The 26,924-nt window shown below is 38.3% G+C and overlaps 1 protein-coding gene across 1 annotated transcript in view; it reads left to right on the top strand.

Moving 5' to 3' along the window:
* The first annotated feature begins 952 nt into the window (after positions 1-952).
* Positions 953-26,924, top strand: part of LOC139715375 (uncharacterized) — a 59,679-nt gene continuing 33,707 nt past the window's right edge. The window contains exons 1-5 of the mRNA XM_071626948.1: positions 953-1,272; positions 7,291-7,437; positions 9,509-9,573; positions 11,824-11,936; positions 21,943-22,011. Of these exons, the coding sequence (XP_071483049.1) occupies positions 7,346-7,437; positions 9,509-9,573; positions 11,824-11,936; positions 21,943-22,011 (339 nt within the window). The 5' untranslated portion in view covers positions 953-1,272; positions 7,291-7,345. The remainder of the gene's footprint in view (positions 1,273-7,290; positions 7,438-9,508; positions 9,574-11,823; positions 11,937-21,942; positions 22,012-26,924) is intronic.

Genomic DNA, 26,924 nt, shown 5'->3' with positions numbered 1-26,924 from the left:
AAAGATGGTGCATCTAACCAGATGACCTAACTTCACTGATCTGACAATTCAGATGCACACATTTTTATTTAAAAAAAAAAAAAAATCCTCTATAATAAGATTAAACAGTTATAAAATCTGCTGATCCACAACAACAACAACAAGAAATTCCAAAAGGCATCAGCTCAGGAACAAGATGTAGTAATAAAAGAAATTTGATGGAATTTTTTTTTTTAACACCTGTCATTTCTTCAAATGGCCAGAAAAGATTTCATCTTAACTGTGAAAGTGGATTTTCGCGCAAGTAATATTTCGCGCTTTGCAGAGTTCCAAGGCGAATTTTTTGGGTTTTTAATTCCATGGAATCAAAACATCAGCTCTTGAAAAATATGGCATGCAAATATGTATTTGTGTAATTTTATTTTTGCGCTAGCTTATGGTTGCACGAAATGTGTCTACAGTATAGATGCTGTCAAAGCTGAACATTATTTTCACATTTCAGATATTTTTACGAATGAGGAGGGTCACAGACATTTTTTGGAAGATGTTGTTTTTGGGATTTGACACCGAGGCTATCATGCGTAGTAACGCCTGGCCGTTCACACGGCCACTTAACTACCAGTACATGGCAACATTTATGCGTGTTTCTATTTCACGTCCCACGCAACAGTGATTTGCGAAATTTGTGCAAAGTAAACCTTCATGAAAATGACAGCTCTGTATAATACAGAAGTGAATAGAAGACTCTAAAGGACATACTTTATTTCATACATCGTTATGTGTCAGTATATGAAAACAAAATAAGAGGAAGAGAGAAGAGGAGAAAGAGAAAGGGAGGCAAAGAGAAAGAGAAACTGACAAAAAAACCCCAAACAAACCACACAATATGAAGAGAATGAAGGTGAACAAGGGGGAAGCTAGAGAGAGATGAGAGAGAGATAAGAGATGGAGAGATATATAATAGAAAAACATTACTAGTATTGCTAAGTCATACCCTTGTACATTGAATTTCAGAAGAAAACAGTGCCACCAGTGCCACCGAGTGACGGGTCTTCCTGCTACGTGCAAGACATGTGCAAACAAAAAAAAAACCCCAACAATGTGAAGCAATTATGAAGGTTGTATAAAAATACAAGATAGAGAATGAGAGAAGGAGATGGAGAAATATATAGTGAAATAATACCAGCATTGCTCAGTCATAATACAAGTTTGTAGAGTGAATTTCAGACAACCAGCTCTGTGGTCATCCTGCTACGTGCGAGCCATGTGCAAAATCTTGCAAGTCATGCCGAGGTAAATATTGTTCTTTTGTGTTTGGGAGTGCGAGCCATACCTTTGGTAGCCTTTTGTCAAGGCCCTCTCGCTGTATGGTGGAGAGCCCATCTGACTGAGTGGGGTTATGTCGCGCTCGGCTGGGCTCGCTAGCTCGCCCATTACAGTGAGAGGGCCTTGACAAAAGGCTTATACCTTTGGACAATGTTGACCCTGTCATACCTGCAGATGTTATGGGTGTATGTGTGTGTGTGTGTGTGTGTGTGTGTGTGTGTGTGTGTGTGTGTGTGTGTGTGTGTGTGTGCAGTGTGTGTCAGTGGTGGTATCTGTACACAGGTTTTTTTTTTTTTTTTTTTTTTTTTAACAGGGTAAAACAGCATTTCAAGGGTACAGAAACCAGTTGGTGGGGTACACTGTACAATCTGAGCGAACAAAAGCTGTAGCTTGCAGATAAGTGGGTGTAATGAGGTGAGGTTGATGGGTGTGTTTGTAGGTGTGTTTTAGGTGTTTGACAAATATTGGCCATATTGTGCTATCTCCCTTGCCCTATCCTTGATGCTTATCTGCCAGATGATGAGTACCATGCACACTAGCTGTGCCAACCACTCTACAAAATGCAAACATTGGAGTGCATGTTACAGGAATGTGGTGTATGTGTGCTTGATTTTATTTTATTTTGTATTTATCTAAGATTACATTGTATACAAGAACTGTTACAATGTATGCAAGAAATTTTTGCAAAATCTTCATTCTACAGGTGCAGAACATGTTTTGTAGTTTCTCTCTTTTTAGTGAATTTAGTGAATTTAGCGAATTTCATTGACTCTTTCGACCCCCTCTTGGGTTATGAGAGTACAAACAAAGAAAATGAATTAAAATAAGAATATGACAAGCCCATGAATACAATTCTTGTAGATTACACATAACACAAAAGATATACAAGATACTAGTAATATAGTGTGTATGAGAATTAATACAAACATGAGTAAAATGAAAAGGTACACACAGACAATCTACATGTAAAAAACAGAATATTACAAATGTTTATAACAAAGAAGGTTGCTTGACTAACCTACTGCTATGTGTCTGTGTAGGACCAACTCTTTTTGTACTATCTATGGTGCTTGTGTGATTATCTTTTTCAGTGTTTTTAGAAAATTGGGACATAATAAGATGAGTAAGTCTTGCTAAGTTTTTCAACTGAGAGGTACTTTTGATATCAAAAAGCTTTCTCTTGTGAAGCTGAGAGTGTGTTTTACCTGTTTGGTTCAATTTGTAGATCTATACCTGGGCTGCCTGAAGAATTTTCAAGCAGTCTGCTCTACTGGAAACCAGAAACATTTCTGGCATGAAACTTGTGTGAATCAGAGTCGACAGCCCTTTTTATGGAAACTTTTGTGAATTGCCACTGGCATTCAATGCATTTGGTTGGCACGAACTATTGCAAACATTCTACTTTCTCAGATCTTGACAAATTGCAAAATGCACAAAAATTCATTTAGGCCCACAGAGCTATAGGCCGTACTGTAAAAGTGAAAATTTTCGCGGTGTTGAAATTATCCGTAACTAGCGCGAAAATAAAAGCACACGAATGTTTTTGTTTGCCATATGTTCCAGCAGTTGATGACTTGATTCCGCGGAATCAAAAACACGCGAAACTCTCAGGGTGCTACATAACTTTATTTTACCACTTGCCCAGTTGGGCAAGCAGATTTTCAATTTTGCTGCAAAACTCTTGCCTGAACATTAATTTTACTTGCCTGAAAAGAAAGTCTAAAATAGAAGGACATAATACAGAAAAATCATGTGTTAGTCAAGTGTTTAATAAAAATAGTCAAGGGTTTAAGGCCAAGTAAAAAAAGAAACCAGTTTCTCGTCCTCGCGCGCATCGATTTTGGCCGCCGCGTCGAATTTTTTACTATTTACTATTTTCAAAATGGCGCTGAAAATACCAAGAAATTCATAATTCTCGTCCCAGTCCGCTCCCCGCCCGCATCGATTTTCAGTTGCCGCATCGACTTTTTTTATATTTACTATTTTTTCGGCCGCCGAAAAAAAAATCGACAATTCACCTACCAATCGTGATACTGTACTTGTCTCATTTCTAATTACTACCTACGCCTTACCTCCTCTACTTCGCTGTAGTACAGCTGTAGCTTCTGTAGTGCGTATATGATAACGCATGCATTTCACACTGCGAGCTCGGCAAGAAGGAATGACCCACAAAGCAGTCGAACTGTAGTTGGATAATGGGCGCGGGCGGGCCGGCCTGGGCTAGCTGTGATGTACAGCGCACTCGGTACGTCGTGAACGCGAGCGCGGCTACATTTTCTTCTTCTTCTTCTTTTTGCGATCAATCGCTGTCAATATTCCAGGCATATTTCGCGCATTGTTCGTATTTTTCCCCGTTTATATTTCAAGCGGATGAATTGTACTGTACAAATGCTTGTGAGGATTGTATCGAGTTTGTATACATTTTCATGTCATTGTGACTATGTGCATGTGTGTGCAGTGTCGGAAGGTACGGTGCCGGTGCAGTGGCCGTGCCGCACCGTATTGGCAAAGTGTGCGTGTCTGTAGCTAGCTGTATGTAGCTGTAGCTGTCCAGGGTCGGTCACCGGTACCATCCCCTGGTCTGTCAGCTGTCTGCACGCATGCATGAACACATTCGAATGTGTAGAAGCCCGTACACTCTGCTCTGTAACATTGCATCTGACGGCGATGTATTATTCTATTTTGAAGAGAAAATGAATGCACTTTTCCAGCAAATGTAGAATTATCAAATGGGTGTATCTACAAAATAAATAACTTTTCCACGGATTCTGGTTTGTCTCGTATTTCTGCAGGATACTTTTCTTTACGATGTAAATTCACGGACACGGCCGTGAGTCGTATCATCCCATTCTGTAGTGTGGTATACAATCATTCATCATCCAAATGATGAGTGATTATCAAATGTCTTTTTAGAACATGAAGAAACATCTTTTAATGTTTAATGCTATAATGCCATATCAGTATCATTTTGACATCCATCTGCAATTGTACAAGCTAGTTTCCACTTGAATGTGCTACAATTGTACTGTGAAGAAATGCAGATACATACCAGCTGTGTGGACACAAAAAGTCACAAACACCAATGATGAATAAAGCAGTGTTTTGAATATCATGGAATTTATTTCAGTCGTACATTCTTTGTTGAAAGACATGTTTTATACCTGTTTCATTTAATAGCACAATACATCAGAATTGCAAGTACACTGGTATCAGAAATGCCATTACAACACTAAATACCAGTATTAAGATGGTCATTTTCCCTTGACATCTGTAGTGGAAAGAAAAAGCAAATGTATTTCTGCATGCATGAAGTTTCATTTCAAGTATGGTACATAATCTATTTGTTTGAAAATGCACAGAGTGCAGGCAAGACATACACTTGGAACCTGGTCTCTCATAACACAGCTACCAGAGTGATATTTCATTTCATGAATTGGATATAGAAAATATAAAACCCTCTCTCGCAATACCTTTTTCAGAATTACCGGACGAGAAACACATATTACTTTCATTTTTACAATCCTCGAAAAAATAGTAAGATATCAAATAGTAAGGACCTCCCTCATCGCCTTGCTCAAAAAACCCGGACGAGAAACTACTATCTTTTTTTACTTGGCCTAAACTAGTTTCTTGGAAAAACATTCCAGAGTATGTGCAGTATGTGTCCAAAGTGTAGTGTAGTACTTGAGTCCATAATGGACCCTGAACCTTTTTCTTTACAAGTTTCTTCCTTAAATTTATACAATCTTTATCCACATTTTTTTTTTTTTAATCCAGTCTTTGATCATTCAAAGAATCTAGACATGATCAACTGTACCTTCACAGATATTACACTACCTTCACAAACCATTTGTTACAGACAGTCACAATAGCTGGCTGCAATAAGAGTCTTTGTTGATTGTGCCTGTTTAATGCACGTATGAGAAACAGGTATTGTCCTTCATGGATTTTGGTGTACAGATGTATAGATTTTTATTTTTTATTTTATTGTATTTTTTTCAAAAGACTCTTTCTAAGAATGTGGTAGATTACTCCAGTTTTAGCATCCTGTGTACTGTCTATCTGGTTCTCCAGGGAAGATTGGGGGAAGTCCCAATCGACCCTTGTGATGTCATATGCTTTTTACAGCATACATTATAGCATGGAGTTCATCTCATGTTGCTCAGAAATGCAGTGTTACCACAAAAGAAACCATTTCATACCCGGAGGTTGTGCCATGTTTGTTCTCCTCTCTTGTCTGTGTAAGATACAAAATTCAATATTCTGTAAATATTGTCTGATAATTGATACAGAAAATCACCTTCCATTGGCAAAAGAAAGGAATAGTAGCATGTGTACAATTCACAAATACATTTTACAAATGAAGGATACAGCGCAGTCAATCGATACAAGTCAATAATTCTGACATTGCGCATTGCTTAGCACTGCATGTCGCGTTTGTCAAATGTAACATTTTTAACAAACATCACAAAGCAGTTCAAGACATCGTGCGCTGCTGCATGCTTCTTATGGTCAATGTAGGATCCCTTCACAACATCTAATCCACCATACGATTTCTCGCTTTGTATTTCCCCAATTTCCCCTTCTTTTGTTTGAATTTTTGATCCAAATATAGAACAAACATACTTTGCCTAATTTTGAGTTTCTTGTTCAAACTATAGGCCTCGATGCCTCCAAAAGGTCCATTCACTTCGGGGCCACACCCCCTCAGTGAATAGTTCTTTTGGAGTCACCTCTGCCCATAGTTTTAACAAGAAACTCTCAAGGCAAAGTATATTTGTATACTATAACGTGTGCATTATTGTTTTGTATATGGGTTGATGAACTATTTTTACATTTTATCTGTGGATGAATACCAGTAAGCTAGCCCAAAGGTATAATGTTGAACTTATCTAAACAACCAAGATGTTTAAAGAAGTGTTCCAAACACATTGAACACAAACTTAGAAATTGTTTAAAAAAGAAGTATTAGCAAATAAAATGTAAAGTGATCGAGCATGTGCTTGTAATTGATTGAGTGTGTACTGCTGTTATCTACATTGTGACGTCAAGTAGAGTATGCAGCTCTACTTTTTTTGCTGTGCTTTTGCATGCTCATGCATGTAAAATGATAATAATAAAGAAAATGAAGAGTGTACACGCGACTCATTTCAGTGCTTCTGATTGGCTACGTTCTTGAACCCAATTTATGAAAGATGTTGATATAATATGTGTACAGTACGTCATACTTTACTCAGGAGGAATTGGTATGAGAAATGCCATCTCGTGTTGGTGCATTCCAGAGTCCTCTGTTTTCAAGGAATGAGGGATGAGTACAAATGTAATTAAAGTAGCATGGATACATGTATGGGGCTTCAGAAAGCAAACAGTGCTCGGAGATGACTTGCATTTATACACTGTTACTCATGTACATGATGACAATGATATACATGATGATGTCATCTTCATGGCTTTGTGCTCATATTGCCGGACTATAAATGCCCGTTTCCTATCTATACTGTCACTCAAAGGGATCACCAGGTGATCTAACAGGGAATACCTGGGAAGAATTTCTTTCATACTTGTGAATGAGCTCCCATCTGAATTGCTCTCAGGATCTGCTCTTCTGACCAGTGCAGTATACTAGTGTACAGAACTCATTGGTGCATGGGCAAAATGCTAATTTCTTGCACATCAGTTGTGACCTTTGACATTTATATGCAAGGCTCAACATTAGCAGTGGCCCAGTGGCTAGGGGCCATCAGAAATATATGTTGGGCCACCAGTTTCTAAGAAAAAAATATGTTTGAATATTGTTATGGTGGCCCAGTCGGGCACCCAAATTATGTTGTTGGGCTTCCCAAAGAAAAAAAATTGTGTCAAGCCTTCACAAATGTATTGTAGTGCCTACTGCATTTTCTGTACCGCAGGAGGAATACAATGTTGGGTAATGCTGTGTATTTTAATTGCCCCTTCCCTAATTTTTGCCCTTTGCTCGATCTCCAGATTATTCTGTGGTCATACTTCCTTGCTGTTGACATCGCCGACTCTGTGAAAGATAATGGGAAAGGAACTGGAATTGAAAGATATCCTGACGGGACCGTACACTCTCCGCTCGCTGCAGCCTTGTGACCTGTCCTGCTGCAATAAGGAGTAAGTTTTAGAGGCATTCTAGCTCTCATTCACGAGACATTGCAGGAGGTCTGAAACAGAAATCAGTTCAATGGGTTGTCACTTTATAATGGATTTGAATATGCATTACCTGTTGTATCACACATTTCTCAATTCACGGGGACAATGTACAATATGCAAGTTACAGCAAAATATATGCCCATGAAGATGGGCATTATGGGTGTTTTTTGTTGGTGACGTATATGGATTATTTGAGCAGTAACTCGATACTGATTTTCACATGAAAAATTACTAATTAAATAGAGACTATGAAATCATGCAAAATGCAGTGTAAGGCCACTCCCTGATTTAATGACATTGTACTTAAGATTAATAATTAACTACCCACACCACTGAACAGTGTAGATCTACACTGTATGTACGTGGCATACGTAGCCAGTCCAAAATCAATATTCCTTTTTATAGCTGACATCAGGCAAATGAGCGCATGTTTTCGAGATACATTGTACATATCCTTGGATATTTGAATAGCAATATATGTGTATGAAAAACCTGAAACCACTCTTTCCATCATTAGAACCACTTTCTGACCTAACTATCTGATTACAAATTTTGTATGAGTCTGTATAGTTTTGGTTGAGACCTAATTTCAGGTTTCTAACATTTTTTTTGTGAGATAATGAGAAACCTCTTATAGAAATATGAAAGAGCATGTAATTCCATGAGGAATTCAATGTTTATTTGATGAAAATTGGTTTTGATATGGCTGAGATATTCAAAACAGAGCAATTCTAATAAGTGTGGGACCCACACTTCTTTATGATCGCTTTGTTTTACTTTGTGTTTTGATGTGTCAATCATTCCAAACCCGATTTTCATCAAATAAACTTTGAATTCCTCTTAAAATGGTATGCTCTACTATTTCATAAGTGTTGTCTTGGTAACTGGCAAAAAGTTCAAAGCCCAATTCTCATCTCCACCAAGTTCGTACGTACAGTATGTACAAGAAGCCAGCAGTACAAACTTCAGCAGATAAAGATGATAACCATCTGAATCATTCATTGCTAACATCTTTTTCTTTCTTTCTCTGAGACTCGTAACGTGTTCAGCAAGACTTTGCATTTAAAAAGAGTCATATTTGTTATACCTGTCTCAAATATGGCAAAGTATGTGTGCGTGTGTGTAAATCCAGCACTAGAAAGCATTCTGTATGTAAATACTTTTGTGTGGTGGTGCAGGATGCAGCCAAATTGAGTATTAGTATATGAGTTGAAAAAAATTGCTTGATTTCAATTTCTTTTCTTCCTTCAGAAAATAGTTGGAAAGTATACACTAAACTTTGATTTTGCAGCATGTGGGTTATTTTCTCTTTGTTTTATCAGTGTTTTAATAATCAGGTATTGCCTAATGTTGTACATGTGTATTACATTTGTTGTTGTTGTTTTTTTGTTGGGGGTTGAGGGATGGATGGAGGAGGGAAACCTAAAATTGTTTGTGCTTGGCTGGCAGTGCAGAGTAAAGAAGCTATTGGAATGAAATTTGAAGCAGATGCTTTTATTACCCGTAAATGAAAGTCCACTCCCTACCAAAAGCAACACAAAATGAAACATCAGCAAACAACAAACACACAAAAACAGTTACTGTAAAAAGCATTATTTTTATGCTGTGTAGAGTAAAATGAATGTTGTGTGTTTTTAAGATGGCAGATGGTCACTGCATTTGAGCAAGCACTTCAAAAGCTCACCACTGCCACAGTGGTTAAAGGCTTTAGCAGCATTAAAGGTAACCACGACATATTCACTCGCGCTTCAGGAGTAGCGATAGTGGAGAAATTTATTCATGTGTTTACGTAAGTCCAAGAACAAGCAAAGAATTTGCATGCTTTTGTTTTCATGCTAGTTTATAAAATGTCCACTTTTGCAGTTCCCTTCTGACTTGGCAGTATTGAAACCGCAACTTCACACTAGTACCAATTTAAGTGAGATAAGTGACAGAAAGTGTGCATGCATCTAGAAAGTGAGTTGTTCTAAATAAATCAGAAAGATTGATAGAGTGATTGTTATCTGTTATGGTCTTCCATTTCTCTGTGCAGGCAAATCTTGGAGTACTTTGAAAACAGCTACAGTCTGAATGAGAGCATTTTTGCTGCTCTCAGGAGTGAGTATATTGTACTGTAAGATGCACAAATTTTCACACAATTCATGCTGCTTTTACTTTAGCTAGCATGAATTGTAAAATCTGTGAAAATATCTTCACAATTTTCTCTGCACATTTTTGAGTTGAAAATCTTGCATCACCAATTCAAGAACCTGCAAATATGTTTTTGATCTGCTCAGTGCGCACGAAAAATTAATCGCATGAAAATATGGACATTTACAGTGTATTCGTCAGTACATGGATGAATAGTGTTAATGATAATGATTATGATGATGTTGATCATTGTTAAATTATTATTATTGTCATTTTTTTCATTATCTGCATCATTGTCATCCGATTTTGTTATTATCAGTAGTGCTGTCATCATAAAATGTTACAGAGTATACAATTCTTAGAGGAATTTAAACTTTGTACGACGAAAATCGGTTTTGAAGTGGATGAGATATCCAAAAACAAAGTAAAACAAAGCGATCCTTATAAAAGGTTGGTCTCACCTTTTATTAGGACCACTTTATTTTGGATATCTCAGCCATTTCACAACCAATCTTCACCAAATAAACTTCTCCTCTTAGAATTACATTCTCTTTCATATTTCATAAAAAGTTTCTCATTATCCCCCCCCCCCCAAAAAAAAGAAGAAGATGGAAACCTGAAGCCCCATCTCAAACCCAAACTATACCATCCCTGTCTAAAAATAACAGCAACTGATTTCATCCTGCGTTTGGTTGGTGCGTGTTCAGCTTCCATTTGAACAATGAAATTTGCTTGGCAATGATGAAGACCTTAGGGGGAATTTTCCTGGTGAAGGATTAGCTGTCAATGTCAAGTTGCACATAAACTTAAAAGGTCATCCACAGAGGATTTATGTACTAGTATACACATCCTCATTCCATTTGTCTGCATTCCTTGTATTATATAAACAAACTGCATGGCAGCCAGTGCAGGCTGTGAGTGATGTGTGTATTTTATGGATGCAAGCTAGCTGAGCAAAGTATAGCAACTGATCCCATTGTCAAACATGAAAGTCAGTCCATTGCCATTTCCAACTCTTTCTATGTTGATTTACATATTGTAAGCCCTTTGGCATTGTCTAAACAAAAGGATTTGAATTGTTGTAATGGTCCCTGGTTACCTACATATAATGGACTTTGTGTGGCAACTTTAGTCATGCTGCTTAAATCTGTATATTATAGTGGGCAAAGAACTACTCAAAAATACTATCAATGCTATTAAAGGAATGCATACCACAACGTACTGTAAAAGTGGATATTTTCACGCGACTAATTTTTTGTGCTTGGCCGGGTAAGAAGAGTTTGCCGTGTTTTTAATTCCATGGAATCAAGGCATCAACTACTGGAACATATGGCATGCAAATATGTTCGCGTGTTTTTTATTTTCTTGCCAGTTTCTGGTTGCATGAAATGCGTGAAAATTTCAACACCACGAAAATTTCCACTTTTTCAGTATGGGTAAATGGTTGTGTTTTTACCAGTGGAAACATCTGTCTATGCTTAGCAGCTGATGGTGACGACTCTGAATTTTCCTAGAAGTTAAATTTTCTTTCAAATAACTTACTTACAAATTGTTTTCTTCAAAAGTTGTCACAAATCAGTTTGATAAGACTGTCAGTTTGGTCAGAAATCTAATTTTCTTATCCTTTCTGTAATCAACTTTTAAAACAATTGTTTTCTTCAGAAGTTGTCACAAATCGATTTATAAGACTGTCAGTTTGGTCTGAAATCCAATTTTCCTATCCTTTCTCTAATCAACTTTACCGTTGATGTGTAATCCTCGCGCAAGGGTACATTTTAGATCAACTGTTATTAAGCATGATGTAAAATTTTATTTATCAAATTTCAATGTCAGTGAGGTTTTGAGACATTGAAAATTCAGTGGACAGCAGTTTCGATAATCCTTTATCAAGTGCCCAAATGCACTCTTCAACATGTATAAATTACAGTATGTCACATACAATGTACACAATTGTTTTTATTTCGTGACTAAAGACTTGCAAGTTTGAACTTGGGAGAAGGGTAGAGCCCCTTACGTATGGAAGTTTGAAAGAAGTGAAAGTATGCAGATGCTGTGTTGCTGAGATTTGAGCTGTAGCATCCACCTGTTTTCCCTCCATGATATTTTGCCATTGCATTCCAATATTTGAATGCCTCCACAGTTTGCAGGCATAGCATGAATAATGAGCATTTAAAGTCCCAACAAGTTTCCTTTTCTTTGAATTCTGCCCATTTCCAGCTGAAGATGTATTCTACAAAGCACCGGACAGGCTACGTCTCCCCCTCATATTCTACTACGCCCATACAGCAGTCGTGTACATCAACAAGCTCATGCTTGCTGGTCTTATCGAGGTAAACTTCCTGACAATTTTCCCAGACTCTATGACTTGTTGGAATGTATGTCTCTACATTGCCGTTGTTAAAACTGCCTTTAGCATGAATATTTTAAATTGTTCAAGTGTTTTTTTTTTTAGTGGAAATTTATGAGTGGATATTTTTTACATCTGTGGGCACATACTTGTAACCCCTTGTGTGGCAGATGCATACTCAGTAGCTTAACTTGCCATTTTTGGGGTTTTTTTTTTGGCAGTAGCATTCAGCAATCTTTCCGAACTTACACTAATTATACACAGCTGTATGTTTAAATAGTAAGGCCATTTAGGTGTAGCTAGGTACACTTTGTACATCCTCTTTAAACCCCATTGAGGACGAGTCCTGATTATACTCGGGCAGGTGTCTATGGGAAATGTGTTTGTAGCAAAATTAGTCTGTCCTCAACGGGTTAGTGACCATAATGACACAATAGCCAGTAATAGGGATTAGGGAGATTATGTAATCTATATTAGTTAAAAGGGATAAGGGGGATTAGTTTCTTCTTATTAACTGACAATTTTGACAATTCCTTTCAAGACATAACAAACAAAGTACAGTAAGGGATATAAAAAAACAAAAACAACAGATCCTGACATGCCATTCCAATGAAGATTGCTTGTGACAACCAGAAGGTAGCCCAGAGGTATGTGCAACATGGTGATGATTGTTGATACAAACAAAAAAAAAGATTTCAAATGCTGAAGTATAGGAATAGATTAGTAATGAATTACATAATTCTGAAGGAGATCCTGAAGGGTGCTTGTCAATACAAACAGTGTGTCCATTAGCAAAGATGTGCCCAGTTTCATGACAAAGCAGTTCTTATGCCTATTGTGAGCATTTACAGAATGCGCAATAGTTCCCTGGCATTTTTATTTATGTTTTAGAATAACAATTATTATGATACTGTAGCTTAGCTTTGTGTATTCTCTTCATTCTGACATATTACCATAATTAGACAAAACATACTCTACTCTTGCTTCATGTTCGACTATATACACTTAGTTATTATTGTATCACCTTCAGTGAAGTGATATGTGAAAGTTTACATGGAATTTTGTGTAGTAATAATGCCTTAAGGCTTTGTGCTTGTGCACACTCCATTTGATTAAAAAAAGAACAAATACACACCTAAATTTATGGTTAGCATGGTGGGAAAGATAAACAGACTGGGAGAGTTTCCATGTCACATGATTGAAATAAAGTTAACTCTACAGTATCCCGTGAAATATAGAAACCATATTTCAAATAAACGCCCCATCAATGCCGGGTTGACAATGTTGTGGAAAAAGGTCTTTAATAACGATCCTAGACTCACTCAACCATCATAACTTATCAACAAAATACAAATAACTTTACATCTTAAACAGCAGTTCACAGCAAGGGCAGGAACAATTTGCGAGGTTTCACGATACAGTTTGATGTTCACCGAGGCAGAAATTTGTTGTTGCTGTTGTTGCTTTGACATCAGGCATTCCGAGATGTATTCCCCATATCAATAACTTTAGCAGGTCATTTTTCATTTCTAGCATCAGTGCAGTTTATGTGGGAAAAGGATAAAGGATACTGCAGCCCATGAACAAACTAGTCAAAGGATGACTGCACACAGGAATGCAACGTATAGTTTGCAAAATGAAGCATCTGAGTATTGCTGCAGGGAGAATGAAGTTTGGATGGAAATTGAGAGTGGCATTGTGAAAAAAAAATAGGATAGTCAAAAAGCACTTTTCTGGCAAACAAGTAGGCCTACACTGTAACTTCTCTGAATTCCACCTTTCCTTGAACAAAATCAAGTGATACTCTGAGAAGAAATATGTGTTGCACAGTGACTTGATGAGAAATTTGCATGCGTAATGATCTCTCATGATTTGTTTGCCCATTCTGATACAAGAATGATCTTTTTTTGTGTGTGTTTGTGTGTCATTATGTAAATCAATCTTATTTGTCACAGTTGACACATTGGAAAACTGGAGAAGCACTCTGCGTAAAACATTGTTGTGAGGTGATGACATTATTACCTTTCTAATTTGCATGCTCTAGCAGACTTCTGGCCAATACACAGGGAAAAAAGATAAAACTATTGGTACTTGTGATACTTACGATTACATCTGATAAGTCTAATATTTTCATTAAATACAAGTGTATTTGGAGTCAAGGTGATTGGAACTATTTACTTGAATTGTGAATGAGTGCACTATGCAGTGCCAAGAAGCTTGGTCGGAAGTAGAAAGTGACTTGCATTCTTAACCCAATCCTTACGGGAATCTGGTATACCAGGTTCCCGTGGGAGCAATTGACATACGGGAATCTGGTATGCCAGGTTCCCAAGATGAAGACAAGAGTGCATGCTTTCGTGGCCCAAATTCATGCTTCTTTGTGTTATAAAGTCCTCCAAAATGGGTTTGATGAAAAGATTAGAGTTTATTCTATCAGCGCTTGTTTAATTTCTGTTGGAAGAATTCGTATTTTACAGTATTTTTTACCTTTGTTCTGATTTAGTTTGCCCTTGCTTTGCTACAAAACTCGTATGAACATGTACATTAGCGATCAAAGCTTATCACAGCAGATATCTGTGTTTGCTGACCCCAGTCATCGCATTCTGGTGCCTGATTTGTGTAGAACAAAAGAGTCTGTGAACCCATCAGCGCACGCTCTATTCATACATCTCACCCGATTGATGTTTCTAATGTTCAAGGGCACATGTAGTTGACCGTGGGGGAGGGGATGCATGCACCGCTTGACTGCTTTTGCACAGGTGGATTACTTAAACCTGTCAGTTCTCTGTCGACGGGCAAAAAGAATCTCATTTGGGGACATTGAAGGTATTTTAATAGAGAATTTGCGGAAGGAACGGGTTAAGTTGGTATCTTTTCGGCTTGAAACTAGATGACAACCTGGTGGTTACTTGAGTCCCCGAAGTCACAGAGATATCTCTGCGAAGTCTCTGAGACGTCCCCTGGAATCTAGCTGAGCCTTAGGGGGGGGGGGGTCGCAAGAGAATTATAGAACATGTTAATTTTTTTTTTTGTAATGGAAGACCCTTTCCAGTATCCAGCTAATTGCAGAGACCTCTGTACAACATCTTTGTGACGTCTCTTTGAGAACTAGTAGCGGCCAAGTCATCGTATTTTCAAGGTCTCTGAGATGTCTCAGTGGCTTGGCAACCTTTTGGCTACCTACCAAAGATCTCGCAGAGAAGTCTCAGAGAGGTCACAGCGATGTCTCTTTGACTTCTTAACGAATGAATTTTCATCTTATTTGGAGACGTCTCTAAAGTTGTCTAGGAGTCTCCTTCTTGGTACAAGTTCTAGCTATTTTTCAGTCCTCTGAGTTGACTGATCAATCATGGTAGTTGTGGCAAAACATACTCCATTGAGATATATCCTTATCCCCTAAAACTTTTATCAAGCATCAATTGTATTGTATACCACCTTTGCTCCAGAATTCTACCTTTAGCACTGCTGCTCCCAAAATTTACTATTTATAAAGATTTTGCTCTCAAGGCATTATCATGCAGTTTTTCATTGGCACATGCAATGTTAATTTAAAGTGAACCTTACTCCTTTTCGTCAACTTCTCCACGTCAGCAAAATGGGCATTTAATACATTCAGTAAATATGGTGGACATAAGATAGTCGTCCATCTACAATGTGAATAAACTGCACAGTATGATTTTATATCTAGTATTCAAAGAGGATAACAGTAATACTTTGTCTAAGTTTATGCATCTGATTGTAGATAGCAGGGACCTCACAGGAAAATAACAGGAAGACCCGAGGTAGTTATACTTTGGTTTGTCAGAAAAAAAAAGAGAAAAATCTTATCAACAATCACATTCCAAATATCCTTGGAGGCGTGTTTGCACACCTCCATTCTCTCTATCTCAATTGGCTCTAGTTTGGAAGGTGTGTCCAGCAGTACCTTCTTCTGATTTATTTAGTTTGATCTTCAGGTGTAAAGTTACCAAAGATTATCAGCATGTTGATATCATGCCCTTTGATCAGTCCCGTTTTATTGTTGACATACATTATAGGCCTGTATGACCTTATTGAGATTGTACCTTATATTAGACACACATGGATATTTTATGGGCCTGGTGCTGTCGCCTCATGAAGATAACATACTAAATAAATAATGTAAATGCCAAAAAGTTCTTGTGCAGATGCACACCATTCCATAGGATCTATTAAGCTCAACTAACAATATGTACAGGTACATCAAGTGGGACAGAATAAAGCCTTTCAGTGTAAGTTGTAAAAGAAGAACGCAATACGGACCAGTTTAAGTTTCCAAGAGATTGTGTGCCCTGTGTAAGCAACAGACCTGTGCACTAGTTTGTTCAACTTTATGCACATATTTTGTCTCTGGATGTAGGTAACAGGCTGTTCCAACCTTCTGAACAAATTCAATGCAATTCAAAATTTTTAATAAAGTACTTCAAGTGCATTTGTTGCTATTTTGTACAATTCTCAGGCAGGTCTTTGGGCAAGTCTCGCATGCTAACTGTTTGGTTGTCGGGAAAAGTCTTTGTTGAAATATCTTTTATAAAACTTGAATAGGTTAGTAAACTGTCCTATCAGGAGTGCATGGTTGACTAGTGGTATTGCTTCAGGATATTCATTTTTTCAAATTCTTATGGTATGTAATAAAATATACATTCCCTTTAATTCTAAGGGGAATGATAAAACATTTGCTGGCACCACAAATGATCTCTAAATCAGACATCGTTGTGGAGATTTTGTTAAAAAGTACCTGCCCTAAAGGAAGAGGCCAGAAGGAGGATGGAGGGTACTGAGGACAGAATGCCAACCAACAATTTTTTTTTTTTTTTTTGAGAACTCTGGCCCTTTTCAGGGCCACATACAATGTACATACATGCTCCCAAGAAACAGAGCTACCAAGTCTCACGCATTCTGCTCAAGCATTAAGGGGCCATCTCACGATCTCACGCATGACACCCATTTTTCTCACGCATCGGGCGAAGTCTGCAACTTGGGCCTATAATAATGAGCATAGCTCAAAAGATTAAAGTAATAGTTGCAATTGAAGGTATATTTCCCTTTTGTCTTTCAAAATAAGTAAAAAATAGTCACTTAAGTATGCACCTGATCGCACCATTAAGAGCTAAAAATTGAAAAAGCTCCCTACCGTGGGAGGCCATGGGGGGGGGGGGGGAAACCCCTCCCACACCCTCGCTCGTACGCACATTCGCATGCCGAGATGCCGAGTCATGAAAATCTCACTCATAAAATTTTTTTGAACTTGGCATCCCTGAAGAAAGAATATGTGGTGCACCTTTAAGTCTTCTACGACTAAACTGTGGCTAACAAGTACCCTGTTATACTTTGCACTAAAACATCAAAACGAATGTTTGACATCTTTCAAAGATTTAATAGAAAATTATACTCTGTTTAACCATCTGCTTTTATACAGTAAACATGCTGGTATGGCGTGCTGTACATACTATGTATGTAGGTCCTCTTGAATAAACCTAGTCAGTCGTGGCACTTTGATCTTATAGCAGAGACGATTTATGTAAAATTTATGATTAATTTTGTACAAGGTGGCTAGCATTTTTGTCAAAATTAAAAACCAATACGTCCTTCAAATATCTTGTTTAAAGAATTGAAACAGGAAGGGAGACATGGTTAGGAAGTGTTATAATGAGTGGAAAATGGCTGCAGTATATAGCCCTAATGTATTCCAAGTTATAATTCTTGGTTAGGCTGACAGACATCACGATCTCACTGAAACATAATGTAGACCATGTAGGGTAAACAGTCAAAGTCAACAAGAAAAGATAAAGAGTTGCAGCTGATGTGTTTTATTACCTGCTTCTTCTTCTTCTTGTTTATTTTTTGGGACCTTTTAATCCTGTATTTTAGAGCCTGGCACAGCCCCAATATTTAGTATGTTCCAAGTCCTCAAAGGAGCATGTTTGCTAATACTTGAACATGAATTTATTTCATGTCAATGCTTTGAGAGCTTTTGATTTGCTCTTGGCTGGGATAAGAATGAGATGCCATCTGTGCCCCTTTCACACTTGACATTTATAGTAGCCTTTCATACTGCAGTACAGGGTATGAAACTAAAACCCATTGTCCACATGTTTAATACAGAAAACCCCATTCGATTTGCTTCAGGAGTCAAAGAGAAATGAGGAATTTTGTAGAGCATGTCAGGAATCTCTTCCCTCCAAGTTCTGTCAATTGTCTTAGTATGCAGTTTCAAGAGCATCCAAGTGCTAAACTTGGAAGAAACAGACTCATGACATGCTTTACAACAATCCACATTTCTCTGTGACTGCTGAACCAAATTGAATGGGGTTTTCTGCAAAATAGAGCTAAGATCTTATATTTCAAGACCCTGAAGTAGCAGTTAGACGGTTTAATCATATGGTTTGTAGTGACCTCGTCTACAGCCACTATGTCTATTTTCCAATTGGTCTACTGGCATATCGTCTATTACCGATTCGTCTAATACCTATTTGGTCTACAACTCGTTTTGTCCAGTACCCATATTGTCTAATAGTCACTTTGCCCACTACCCGTACTGTCTAATACCCAACTTGTCTAAGGAGCATTTCGTCTACAAAACAATTGATCTAATAACCAAATCGTCTACACTCACAATGTCTATTTGCCATGTCGTCTAATATCTATTTTGTCTACTACTAGTTAGTCTACTCCCACCTCGTCTACAAGTCATTTAGTCTACGTTCACTTTGTCTAGTTATCATATCGTCCAACCCTTAGTTTGTCCATACCCAATATGGTCTATACCCATCTGGTCTACTCCCAATTGGTCTACTCCCAATTGGTCTACTCCCAACTGGTCTACTCCCAATTGGTGTACTCCCAATTGGTCTACTCCCAATTGGTCTACTCCCAATTGGTCTACTCCCAATTGGTCTACTCCCAATTGGTCTACTCCCAATTGGTGTACTCCCAACTTGTCTACTCCCAATTGGTCTATACTCGTCTATACCCAATTGGTGTACTCCCAACTGATATAGTATAAATTACTCTCAACAATTTACCCAAACTGATCATTTCCATCTGGTCATGCTAATACTGAATATACCACTTTGTCTAGTGTCCAGTCCGTCTCACTGTCATGAACTATTCATATTAAACCCTGCCCTTGATTAGCACAAAAATCAATATTAGACTATTCTAGTTGTTAATTATTCCGCACATGCTGAATATAAAGACATACTAATCAATGGTGAGACATGACTATCCAGTCTACATTCTGGCCGTAAAATAACTAAATAATGATAAACTAGCTCAGTTACAATCCTCCATCACAAACGAATTGTCAGTCATACGAAACAGAATTACATTTCGACCGACCACCCCAGTCCACCCGTACCTCCGTGCGCATGCATGCAGCGATCTTGGCGGGATCCCGAATAAGGAATTATCGAGTACGAGTGTAATTTGATTTTCATTGCGTTTGGTACACTAGTTAGATTACACATCCACCACAAAAATAACACCGCAAGTTTTTCACACTGTGACATTATCTTTTTTTCCTAAAAAATTGTCATAATCAGAACATAAAAATTTAAACCAAATGGGGCACCAAGAGTGTTCAACCTATTTCACTGGGAAAAAAGAAACTGGATGAAGTAGACTTAAATAACAAAAAAAAAAAAAAAACTATAACTAGTAGTAGACCAGTTGGGAGTAGACTAGTTGGCAGTAGACGAGTTGGCAGTAGATGAGTTGGCAGTAGACGAGTTGGGTGTAGACCAGTTGGGTGTAGACTAGTCGGGAGTAGACGAGTTGGGAGTAGACCAATTGGGAGTAGACGAGTTGGGAGTAGACCAATTGGGTGTAGACCAGTTGGGATTAGACCAATTGGGAGTAGACCAGTTGGCAGTAGACCAGTTGGGAGTAGACTGACTGGTTATTAGACTAATTGACTATTAGACAATGAGTTGTAGACCAATTGGCTATTAGACAAAATGAGCTGTAGACTATTTTATTCATAGACCTTATGATTAATAGACGAAATGGTCAATAGACATAATGGGTGTTAGACGAAATGTGACTTCGACAAATTGGACATTAGATAAAATGGCTAGTAGACGAAATGACAATTAGACTAATTGGCATATAGACAAAATGGTTGGTAGACGAGTTGGTAGTAGACGAAGTTAGTTTAGACGAGATGGCATTAGACTAGGTGGACAGTGGACAGGGTGGTTGTAGACGAGGTGCCAATTTACCAATCATATTGGGTGTTATCAATGCCATAATACGATTGTAAATTTTTTTTTTTTTGGCTCCTGTATTACCATGGTACTTTGCTGCCAAATGCAGGCTTTGATGAGAATAATCACGGATATGCCTCTGGAAGATCATTATGATATATCGTTGGTGGGGTGACAAAACCTCGTATCTCAAAAATGTCAAATGTTCAGGAGAGCTAAAAAACATGGTTGCCATAACATGTAAGTCAATGGAAACAGCCAACTTTTATTTATCATTTGTGACCTTATTTTTGCAGATGGGCATATAAGGATTGGGAATAACATAGTAATGGTTCCTAGCTTCAATATAATGAAGAAAACTCATTTTCACCAAATATTGAGATACGAGGTTTTGTCACCCCACCAACGATATGCTTTTCCTCCATGACCCCGTTTACAGTGCGGGTTGGGCCGAGCCGCGGCTGAGCCCATCCTCAATTGCAGGGCTGAGCCCCGCAATTTTGTCCGTTTACACTGCCGGGCTCGGCCGCGCTTTTAATTCAAACCTTTCAATATTTTGTCGTAGTGGCGCTCTGCTTTTAAACAAACGCAATTTGGTATAGTCTGGTTTTCAGACCCTTTGCCAACTGGATTCCGTGGAGACGAAGTCGCCGTTTGGGCAAAGGCCTTTGCCGAAGGAAAAATCCTTTGCAGGACAAAACCACCTTAAACTACATGTATACTAGCTTTCGATGTTGAGGGGATTAATATCCTAAATAGCAAAATAGTACTGGCAGAGAGTTTGGAAGCCAGACTGAAATTGGCCGCGCATTTGGCCCACTTTCCGTTTACACTGAAAAAAGGCCAAGACCACCTCCAGAGCAAGGCAAAATGCGAGGCCAATTTTGGCCCCACATTTGGCCTTTTGCGCGTTAACACTGAAGCGGGGCTGGGCCGAGCTGTGGCCGAGCCTCGCGCTGTAAACGGGGTCCATGTAACTCCTTCCTCCGGCAATTCTCTTCGAGCCTTCAATGTCCCCAAAAGAGATTTCCATCGCTAAACTCTAGATATGCTGTAGCATGTGTCATTTTATTGTATAAAAAGCAATGAGATAGCACGATAGATTCACATATTGTTGGAGTTGCAGAGCTGAGATTCATAGTACTGGTGTTTCCTCAACAAAAGGAAAACAGCAGAGCTTACCACTGTAACTAGGGATCCTGCATGATAATATAAAAGGTAAACACTGGGTGGTGACGATTGTTAGTGCCGCAGAGTGGCCATAGGCCAAAGACAAGTGGGAAGAAAACACAATGTAATACACAAACACTAGATAGGCATATTGAGTGGAGAGACTCCAGGAGCCAAAGCTCTATGTTTGAACACCTAGTCAGCTGACAATGGCAAAAGAATGTGAGTGCTAATCACATACTCACAGCCATTAACCCATTTAGGACGGTTTGATTTTGCTGCAACACACATTTCCCACCGAAGCCTGCCCGAGTAAACTCGGGACTCGTCCTCAATGGGTTAAAGTAGCAGGCCTGTCTCCCCTGTACACCCCTAGTTTGATTTAGAAAGCAGATGAATACAGTCATCCATTGTCAATTTTTGTACCATGATCTTGTGTGATCCCTGCTACTGTATTCAGTGGTGATATATCAAAGATAAAGAATTTTGAAGAATTGAAAATTTCAATGTAAATTTCAGTTACATGACTGTGTTTTTTTTATTTTATTTCAAATCTAACAATTCCATGGTGTTCTTTTTTCTCTCATATCACAGGAAAGGGTCAACTACGAATATGAAACCCTGTTTGAGACAGGGGTTGATGAGATGAGCTGGGATGATACGGTAAGTTTACCGAGATGATGGTCATCCTAATCAGGAAATCATTTTATCATACGGCTAGGTGATGATGCCCAGTGTGATGCTTCTACCACTCCGGTGTTAGGTCACTTTGCTCTTGATGATTACTTCAGAAGTGCTATTAGACCAATTTATTTATACAAAGGCAAGGATAGTAATGACAGTTATGGATCTAAGTGTAAGATACTATATGTACTGTAAAACGTTGTATATGCACTTTCATTTCACAAATTTCTCGAGAGCCAAGATTCACGAAATTAAAATGTACAGGAAAGTTCTTGTCTACACTATGTATTGAATGTTAGAGGCAACTTGCGAAAATATTGTGTTTTACAGTACTTTACTTGGAGAAATGGTAAAATCAGTGAGCTAAACTAGTCTTCACTTTTATACCTCTTTGTAGTTTAGTTGCAGGTGAGGCTTGAGTATGGAATGTGATTTGATAGGAGCTGATTCCATAGGCAAGGTTTAAGAGCCTATAATACTGGGAAGTATTATTATTTGTGACTGTTAGTGCCCTGGGATTTTGGAGAAGGTTGATGCTTGAAAATCAGGTTAGTGCAGATTGATAAAGATGGTATAAGGATAAAATGTTATGGGGCTTGCTTAAAGGTAAACAGTAGGAAATAATCAGGATTTTGAATAGCATTGTTTCAAGTGAACCTATTGAGGTCTTTTAGCAGGAATGTCACATAGTCTTGTTTCCAAGCATTCAAAATTAAGCCTCGGATGATTAAAAAAATGACAAATTGCCAATGTCAGCTGTCTACAATGAGTATCCACATATTTTCACATGACAGCTGCAGGGGTATGTCGCTCCCTGGTCTTGTTTTAGTACTTTACATGTACAGGTATCTACCTCATCCAGGCCTCCCCATCACTACTTTCTATGATCAGTATGCAAATGGGTAGCCAACAGTTTTTAATACTTGTCTTACAGTGTATGTGTTGTTTTACAGTTTGCATTGTAGTGCAAATGAAGAGAGGTTTGCAGTAGTAAAACACGATGTGTATGTGTTCCTCGAGGGACCCGTTGTTTGGAGAAAGAAACCTGAGAAAGAGAATCTAGAGGGAAGGGTAGCAACAAAGGGGGTGTTTGGGAAGTCAAATAGTGACAATTCAAGAGCAACAGTGAGTTGGAAGTTGTGGTTGCACTGAGGGACATACAGGGGGGTAGGAGACAGTGATGGCTATATAAAAGAAGAATAGAGTAAGAGGGTGCATTTATCAACTTACTTCTGGTGCAAAACTAAGGTTTAACTTTGGCTGCGTTTATCTAACTTGGGAGAGAGAATTACGTTTCAAAACGTGTTACGAATGGTGTTTGCGAACGTGGTTTGATATGTGTTTCTCGGGGTGCAGCGTTTATCTATCCATCATACAATCGCGATTCGGGTGTTGTCACTGCGCAGCTGCTTTGCGCTGTTCGACCCAGGAAGTAAAGGTCAACTACATATATATATATACCATCATACATGCCTCATCATTCACACACAAATAATGGGTAGAAAACACAACTGAAAAACAGCGAGGAGTTGACCATGAAATACAAATGCGATTCAAAACGGCATTGCGTTATAACTACTCGCCGAAAGGCCATCATGGTCTCAAATGTGTTTCAAAATGTCCTTTAAAGGGGAAGGCTAGTAACTGATTAGTGGGAATCAGTGGAAATGCTGGGAGATGATTGTTCCAATCCTTATGGGATTCATTCAAGAGTTCATTTGATATCTATTGTTGTGTGAAAATGATTTGCTTCAGAATGGTCTCATATTCAAGTAATGTGCAGTTTAATGCTTCCAGGTTAGCGTCCCTGGTCAGTGATGGGGCATTAATCTACACATTACTTGAATATGAGACCGTTCTGAAGCAAATCATTTTCACACAACAATAGATATACAATGAACTCTTGAATGAATCACATAAGGATTGGAACAATCATCTCCCAGCATTTCCACTGATTCCCACTGATCAGTTACTAGCCTTCCCCTTTAAATGGCGTTTCAAAATAGGGTTTCTAAATGCGTTTGAAAACAAGTTTGCGTTTATCCAATCCCAGAAAATGCCTCAAACGTGTTTAGGATGGTGATTTTGCCCCAGAAGATTTCAGATAAACACATCCTTGGTCCACAAGTTTTGGGTTATTTGCCCTCTTGAGCAAGACAGTATGGGTTTATGCAATACATCATGGCATAATCTGGGCCCTGTTATATGAAGAGTTATGATTGATTATATAGTTGATTTCTATCATAAGTCTATGGCAGCCTGTGTGGTAAGGAAATTTATTATCGATTATATCTTTTGATAAGACAGAGCCCTGAAAAGGCAATTCTCAAACTTGTGTTTTGCTCAATTATTATGCAGCGATGTGCAGATATGCCAGTCAGTTACAGTGTACTTTGTTGCACTATTGTATACTGTTACTTGCCAAAACTATTGAAAATTTCACAGAAAACATTGCTTTGCCCAAATTGGATTACTACACATGTCTATTGCAGGAAAGGTAAAAAGCAAACAAGTTGTTTTCCCACCCAAAATATGCCTTTTGTGATATGAGGCATAAATCTATACAGAAATTCCGATAGGTATAATTCAAAAGAGATAGAAACTAAAATCTAAAGGTCAGTAGACTGCTTCTGTTGGGCTCTTCATAGACACAGTCGATGCCTAGGACTTCAAAGGCTTTCAAATTCAGTAGTGCGAGTGAAATTGTTGCATGCCTGGTGGAATGAAGTTTTTTTCATGAACCCAAATGCAGAGCTGCCCTGAAAACTTCCTGAAAACTTTGGTATCTCTTTAATGTTCTGATAAGAGAGTGTAAAAGCATCCCTGGTTGCTCTTTGCAACCTCCCCTATTATGTGTGATTTAAAAGATTTGAAAATTGCTTGGCATCATTATTTCAAGTAATCATTGGAAAGGTCAGTTAAGGCCACCGCACACTACACGATCCGACTGGTCTTAAAGTCTTAAGCCAAGCTGGGTCTTAAGACCAGTCGTACGACCGGACACCGCACACTATACGGACCCGACTGTAAAGCGCGCGCAGTACGCACTGCGTGCGCTTGCGTTTTACTGCATTGTGAATGGCTGGAAGCTCCCGACTGGTCGTAGAAATTCAACATGTCAAATCTCTACGACTGGCGCTAAGACCCAGTCGTACGACTGGAAACTGGCAAGACTGTGACGTCACACTTCTAGTCTTAAGGTCTTAAGACCGCTGAATCGGGGCAAAATCGTGTAGTGTGCGGCGGGCTTTAGGGCTAGGTCAGAGTAGCTGAATGTGTATGGTGATCTCTTTATTTTGTCTGAATGTGTATGATGCTGTCTTTATTTGTCTGGATGTGTATGATGCTGTCTTTATTTGTCTGAATGTGTATGGTGCTGTCTTTATTTGTCTGAATGTGTATGGTGCTGTCTTTATTTGTCTGAATGTGTATGGTGCTCTCTGTACTCATGCCATAACACAAGGTGCAGTTCAGGCATTATCCAGACGCACCAATCCATGAAAATTTGACTAAAAATTTGACTGAGTCACGATATTTTATTGGTTGTTTTGTTTTTCAAAGTATTGTATTTGAAATGTTATGATGTTATTTGAAATATTTTGATGTATTACCTGTTCAGATGAATAAATGTCTTATGTAGAATAATAAATATCCCAGTGGGGAAAAAAAATGAAAATTTTAAGCTTGAGGTGAAGAAAAAAATAAACATGTTTTGAATCATATACTGTGTATTCATCTCGCTGCTTTTCTTTAATACTAGATCGGATGCATGCAAATAAACATTAACCTTTAAAAAGTTGAAACTGGCACGCCAACTAAACCTTGTTCTCTGATGGCATGTAGCAGATATATCATGCGTTTGCACAGTGTGCCGAGGGCATTCACACGTAACAATGCCTTGCATGGTTGGTAGCATGCAGAATGTTCATAGAATTCTGAATACCAGCGACACAAAAACCTGATTGCAATCCTTTATGTGTGATCCGCATGGGAGACGATACTTGGAATAAAATGCTCATAAAATTTTTCTCTTGTATAATTTATGCTGTTTTGTATGCCTTCTTTGCAGATTGTGAACTTCTATAGTGATATTTTAACACCAAAGATCCTGATGATTAGTAAATTTAGACTAGATAGAAGTCATAGAGGAACTGTAACTTGAAGTACATTGTACATTGTATGTATTACAAAATGCAATGACCAATATATGTAATGTAAATGTAGTGATGTACAATGGGAAGTATACAGGATAGCCCAGAAAGAACGAAACATCTATTAATTAAAATGACCTTTAATTTCCGCAAAATTGTTGCAAATATATGTCATTATTTTGCAAACTATTGAAAAGGCCATTCTTTTTCCAATAGAATGACACCAAGTTCTTTAATTTTGGTTTAATAATGCGTTATGATTTTAGGACAATTTTTGTCAACCCTTGCAATTTTTGAAATGTGATCATTTTGCACTCTCAGAGATACCGAAACAAGAGAGAATTTGGCTTGCCATACAACCAGTAGCATCCACAATGTGTAGAATGTAGGGCGGACGATGTGATTGTCATTGGCCGTTATCATTGTGAATGAGACGAGCTGTTAAGCTCATTGAGATGCTAACTTAGCTGGAATATACGTGTAGCGAGGTTTATTCAAAGGCATGATTGGCAGTGATGTGTTTTCATGATTGGTTTTAGGAATAAAAGCCCGTACTTTTAATTAAGTATACATTGATAAATAGTGTAGTTAGAACTGAGAATATTGCTGTGTCGGTTTATGAACAAATTAACAGGTATCTCGCTGGGCTTGAACAGTTTGAGACTGCAGATTTTGCTAGTTGTAAAAATGTCTGTGCTAGCCTTCAACTCTGAGACATCTGTACTGTGAAATTACAGTGTC

The sequence above is a fragment of the Diadema antillarum genome, unplaced genomic scaffold (genome assembly GCF_040938485.1).
Source record: "Diadema antillarum isolate AM-2024a unplaced genomic scaffold, OU_Dant_1.0 scf00000047, whole genome shotgun sequence".
In the NCBI taxonomy this organism is placed as follows: Eukaryota; Metazoa; Echinodermata; class Echinoidea; order Diadematoida; family Diadematidae; genus Diadema; species Diadema antillarum.
This window is presented reverse-complemented; position numbering and strand designations above follow the sequence as displayed.